The sequence below is a fragment of the Ixodes scapularis genome, unplaced genomic scaffold (assembly GCF_016920785.2).
Source record: "Ixodes scapularis isolate PalLabHiFi unplaced genomic scaffold, ASM1692078v2 PGA_scaffold4__175_contigs__length_147842914, whole genome shotgun sequence".
NCBI classification, from domain to species: domain Eukaryota; kingdom Metazoa; phylum Arthropoda; class Arachnida; order Ixodida; family Ixodidae; genus Ixodes; species Ixodes scapularis.
This window is the reverse complement of record NW_024609879.1, coordinates 128,788,571-128,794,570: the sequence shown is the minus strand read 5'-3', so window position 1 is coordinate 128,794,570 and position 6,000 is coordinate 128,788,571. Positions and strand designations below refer to the sequence as shown.

At 48.1% G+C, this 6,000-nt stretch overlaps 1 protein-coding gene across 1 annotated transcript in view; it reads right to left on the bottom strand.

Moving 5' to 3' along the window:
* Positions 1–671: 671 nt before the first annotated feature.
* LOC8043563 (small subunit processome component 20 homolog) overlaps positions 672–6,000 on the bottom strand; it is a 93,782-nt gene continuing 88,453 nt past the window's right edge. The window contains exons 57-61 of the mRNA XM_029975530.4: positions 5,740–5,811; positions 4,870–5,028; positions 3,780–3,906; positions 1,118–1,263; positions 672–850 (exon numbers count right to left, since the gene is read on the bottom strand). Of these exons, the coding sequence (XP_029831390.3) occupies positions 722–850; positions 1,118–1,263; positions 3,780–3,906; positions 4,870–5,028; positions 5,740–5,811 (633 nt within the window). The 3' untranslated portion in view covers positions 672–721. The remainder of the gene's footprint in view (positions 851–1,117; positions 1,264–3,779; positions 3,907–4,869; positions 5,029–5,739; positions 5,812–6,000) is intronic.

The window sequence follows — 6,000 nt, the reverse complement described above, 5'->3', positions numbered from 1 at the left end:
TAAGAGACCGATTACCCGTTGAGGCGCATCTCCATCAAGGCTGTATAAACTTAAAGAGCAAATCAATTTCTGCGCGCGTTCAGTTCACCGCTGTTGACTCCACTTCATTCTTCCGATGAAGTGTGATGAAACGATGCTCCGCATCACCCCATGGTTCCCCTCAGGAAGATGGTGTAATTTTTTTTTCTCCTTTCCCACAACTGCTCTTTTGCCAAGTATCCCCGTGCGTGTATGCTGGCTTGACGGTCTGCCAGCCACACAATGTGAGCGATGTGCTTGCGACCAGCGCAATCAGATCGCGGGAAAAGCGACGGGCGGCCCAGCTTCGTGTGCTATATCGAGTATCCCCGCCACTGAAGTTGGATATAGAAAAAAAAAAAACGCGCTTGTACTATTACATGTGATTTTCAAGGGGGATGTTAGATATTCAAGGGGACTGTTAGATATAAACAATAATTCGAAATTCCCAAGTGTGATACAAGTGTGCTCGACTGTATTCACTTGTGAAATACGACTCAAGTTTCGTAAAAATCCGAATCCTTACACTTCATGGAAAGTTTTGTAAACTTCACCAAACATTCAGGATCTGGACCACTAAGCATGGATTTGCCGATCAGACGGCAAGCGAGCGTCCAGCACAGAGTTGCCAATGGCAATTGAGTCGCCGATTCTAAACTGTCAATATTCCATTTTAATGGTATGTACAGACTAGGGGACGAGCTCAGGCGAGCTTTCTTCTCTTCTTGGGCTTCTTCCCGACCCTGATGGACAGCCGGCGCTTGAGGGCCTCCTTCTTTGTCAGCTGCCGCTTCATCTTCTTCCTCGCATTCACCTCCGGGTTGCTCACCGCCTGCGAGATATATGAATAACGTCGTAACCTTGTGCGGCCTCTCAAAGTACTGGTGTAGAGCAGGTGTGCTAATGTAGCAAAGTTTGTTTAGTATTTCGCAGGTTGACAAGAGGCTGTGGCATCAGACCGAGGGCTCTCCTCCCCAGACGTTTCAGGCATTTCTAGCAAACAAGGAAGGGGAGCCGAAATCCCCTTCCTCTTCCACCGCCCTTGCCATCTCCCAAACACCTCCGGCGCCACTAGTTTTAGCCGGAAGGGTGCACGCACCTCGTGGGCCTTGGTCCTCTTGCGCTGGAACTTTTTCCCCGAGAGTTCGGCCTGCACCGCGACCAGGGCCGAGCCCAGGGCCTCGACCCCGGCCGCCTTCTTGAGCACCGAGGACACCTCGTGGGCCAGCGTCTTCATCTCCTCACCTGGGACACCGGGGGAAACCTGTCAACGACTTGCCTCTGACCAACAGACGGGCGTGCTGCCGGCCGATTGAACGAGAGTCCCGGCCGATCGCTGACAGATTGGGCACTCGCGTCCAATCTTTACCTCACTCTGGCCTTCAGTGGGCGACAGAAAATCCAGCGTTACGGCCCCGTTGTCTGGAAAGTGTGTGCTGCTGCCAGAAGCGCCCTTTCTCGTCACTTTGTTTCTTGTCATCGAACGACCGCTTCGACCCGTTTTGATGGTGGGCCGCCAGCTAGAGATTTGCACAAGCTCGGGCTAGCCCGAAAGCCTGAGCCAATACGTGAGAGCACTGTTCGGGTTCGGGTCGGGTTCGGGCCGATTTATCTGTAACTGTGTCGGGCTTGAGTCGGGCCTACTACTTGGAGGCATCAGGACCCGGCGGCCCGACCTTGCCAAACATTTCGGTAGTAAGATTTTATCTTCAAAAACCAAGAAAAAGAAGCAGAAAGTTTGTATGAACACAAAAAGTGCCAATCTGGATAGTGTACTGCAGCTCAGGTTCTAGGCCAGGTCAGCGGTTCTCAAATGGGCGTCTGCCACCCCTGAAGACATTTCTAGGATCCACGAAGCCTTACTCATCAGTAAACCTAACAATAGATTAGATTTTTTTTTTTTTTTTTTTTTTTGCATAGAGGTGTTTTGTGAATTAGTTGAATAGGATGAGCAACGCACCAAAAAGCCAAAAGCAGAAAAACCCACCGGCTTCAAAGAATGGCCACGAGCCGAGAAACCTCGCCCTGGCAACACCAAGGTGAAACGTTACTAGTTAGACGGTGACAACAGTTGTGGGGACGTTGGGGACCTTCTCTGACGGTGGAAATCTCGCGCATACAAATATAGCTTGGTCAGCCAAATTGCGCGGAGAATCCTGTGTATTCCAGCGACAAGCACGAGTAGGGAGCAAAATTTCGGCTCTGTTGGACTCTGCTTCAACAGCAAAGGACGAGGTTGTCTCCGGAGTGTGTAGATAATGTCTTGTTCCTTCATTCTAATGTGTAAATAACCATGTACCCCATTACTTTTAATATTTGCTTCTTAGCTTTTTCTTTTTTTAATTGGGAGGTGAATAAGCATTAGTTGTATGTCAAAAGCGAACTAAAGTTATGTAACATCTTTCACCCTCTTCACTCTATTCACGTCTCTTGAAACGCTGTGACAATATTTTTCATCCGATTTGCCGTTGGGCAGCGGGGGGTCGAAAAAGGGCTCGAAGTTCCTAAACGTATTGCTTGTTGTTTGCCTGTTTCTGTCTCCAACTCAAATTTTAACAAGGGGAATTATCAAGTTGTGCAAGCTAAATATACATATATTTAATTTCAAAAATGACCTTTGGTCGAAAATGTATTTAAATATATTATTGAGCACGCTAAAATCATTTTGTTTATTTTTCTTTCAATCAAGCAGGAATTCTGTCGTCCGCACCATCGTTCTAGAAACAGCCTGAGTAAATAAAATGGCTGTAGATACCTTTGACAGAAATGTGTAACTAGCGAAATTGGAAATTTTCATTCAATATGAACAATATCATGTAAAACAAAGGTAGAACTATCGTAAAACCCCGAGAGATAGCCCACCTAACATCAACAGCAAATCGACTGAAAATACGAAGTTGGATAACTTTCGGTGTACAATCAAATTGCCAATTTTTAGGTTGTGTCCCTTCCAAGCTTGTTAAGGCCCGTTCACACTCTTGCGACCGAGTACGACTGAGAGAGACGAGATCTCTTAAAACTTCTTAAATGTTTTTAGAATGAGGGAACACACTGGCATTGTGGCGCCATCTATGCGGTGACCCTGGAACTGCATTTCGCAAGAGCGAAGGTTTTGCGGAATTGCCGAGGTCAAATGTGCGTAATACCCATAGAAAGGCTCGTTTATAACATTGACAAAAGTTTTTCGAGCCAAAAAAGAAAGGATAATGCGCGAGAAATAAAAAAAAATATGCCAAACCGCCGAGTTTACACTGCTTCCCAATAGATGGCGCCAGTGTGTTCTCTGGTTTAAGAAGTTTTAAGGAACCCAGGTTTAAGAGGTCGCAAGAGTGTGAACGGGCCTTTATGGTGGCGAGGGGCAACGAAGCAAAGATGACTGTACTTCCAAGTCGGCAACATTCGCTTGTATCCCGCCATATCGAACTAGCTGCATTTACGTCGGGGCCATCGTTGATCCCAACACCACTATTAGTACTAGGAATGGGCCATCTTTCGGTGTTTAAAAAATATACAGCAAATCAAGCCAAAAATAGGGTTGTGAACATATGCACGGTGTCCGATGCTCTGCGAAAGAGAGCGGCTCGGAAGACAAAATATATTTGTGGAGACCCAGTACATGCCCCAAACTTCGACCTACGCTAGTCACTACGAAAAAAAAACAATGTTGCTCGACTTGTTCAGTGTTTCTCAGACAGAGGCCAACTTTGTCCGAGAACAGGGTGTCTCTTGCTGCCGACACACGATTAGGCCGCCATGCTCACTGTGACTGGGTGACCGGTCCTCCAGCTCCCTGCACACCGGACGCAGGATGGTCTCCAGGCGTGCCTTCAGCTCGTCCCTTTGGAGATCCAAGGCCACGGCCGCCAGGAACTTGAACACGTGGCTCCGCTGGAAGACGGTTGCGTTCCGCCGCTCAAAACTCCCCCTTAGCTCTGGGTCTCAATTATTCCGAGCATCCGTATCCCACGGCAAATGCTGGACCTGTGGAGTGCTCCAGCAAAGGACTGAGGATTATGTAGTCGAGACTGCCAGCCAGGGCCTATAGTTGTTAAATTAACTGCAGACAGAAACTAGCTTAAAAGTAATTACAAATTTTAAAATATTACGTGGCGTCATGAAACCTGCGAAACTGAGGTTATCGAAAAGAAACGACGGAAGGTGATGAAAATGACGGGAACAGGTCGACATTTTTCCGATCGGCCTTTTTCCATTCTTTCCATTGTTTTCCACCCTTTATTCTTATAACCTAACCAAAACACTCTCCCTCTGTCAAGGTAAAAAGAATTGTAGCTCATCACAATTTTTGCATTGAGCGCATCTAGTGGAAAAAAGACTCGTCGTCCTTTTTTGTATCTTCTCTGGGTACCCGTACCAGATTCTGTTCCCATTCAGTCTTCAACACTTTATAGCCACAGTTAAAAAAAATGCAGGCCGTGGTTTGTTATGTTAGTAATCATTGGCTGAAGAGCAATAAAGACTAAAGAGGACACTTTAGACTGCTTATGAGTAGGAATGCGAAAGCATTCCTACACGCAGCGCATTCCTACAAGCAGCGTGCCACGTCTTCCTTTTTCACGTGGTGCTCTGGCGGTGACATCACGCTCCCCCACGGCTTCCGTGACGAAGCATCTGCATTGCTGTGCCTTAGGCCAATGAGAATTTAACTGCAGTTTTGCTGGCCAATGGGAATTTAACCGCCATTTCGCTGCTACAGACGGTTACAGACAACGACGGCTTCGCTCCATGGGACAGTTCATGCTTTCACATTAATAAGATGCTTCGCAGTCCCAATATTGGCCTTGGTAGTCGCAAAAAAGATGGAGACGACTAGTGGGTGGGTGTGGCCGTCACCTTGACGGTGCTCCGTGGGTTGTTGGAGACCTCGAGCTGCGTTTCCTTGGCCATCTTTCGCAGCACCCAGTCCACGGTGGGTAGCCTGCCGCTGTGCTCCGCCCCCATCCGTGACACCCGCACGCACACCTTGGTCAGGAAGACCAAATTGCGAACCACCTGCGTAGAAGGTCGGGTGTCAATGTAAACACTTCTGAGCGGGCCGATCAGCTTTTAGGGGTAGGGAGCCGAGATACTAATACTATACCCTGTTGCTAGTTGCAACCTTAACTTGTAACAGAGTGTAGAAACAATTAAGGCGCCCCTTTGATCTAGTGCCCAAACGTCTCGTATGGACAGTGCATTTGAGACATAGTATGTGCAAATCTGGGCAGTGGGACAGCTTGATGTCATGGGACCAGATGTCGCGCAACGTGGTCACGGGGCACGACCTCGCATTACGTCGCAGCTCGACACCCAACATTTATTAGATCTAGTCGCAATGTTGATGCCATGACATCGCTCCTTTGCACCATTAGTCACGTGACGTTACGACCCGACGCCCAAACGTAACGGGAGCTGGCAGGCCTGGCAATTATCCATCACTCGGCCGTGTGACCGTGTGACAAATAAGAGCCTCGTGCTAAAACTTTGCGGGACTTTAGCCTACTAAATTTAGCTGGTGTCCAGCATGGTACAGACACTACTACTAGAGTGACTGCAACGTGACGGCTACATAAATCTCGGCTCTGCTTCCGTTAAGTTTGCCTGTGTTGCCCACACAGAAGATGTGAAACCACTCTTCCTGACAAGGCCATTTTTATACCCAAAATAAAGTTTTTTTCAGCCCTCTAAATGCACGGTCAGGCAGAGAGAGAAGGAAGAACGTACCTGCTCGGCCAGCTCGTTAGAAACCTCGGAGGCCTGAATCTGGCTGCAGAAGCTTTCCATTAGCCGACGCACCTGAAAGAGACGAGGAGGTGGCCAAGTTTTTCGGTTGGTCGGTGCGTGCCGGGGGGTTCGTATAATAAATCTAGAGGAAAAGGTCCGCCCTCTCTTTGCACATTTCGACACCTCGGAATGCTGGTGCATAGAGGTAGACATTGGCAATCCCGGTGAGCCCACACCTCTCGCGAGGCGTCCATAAATAAA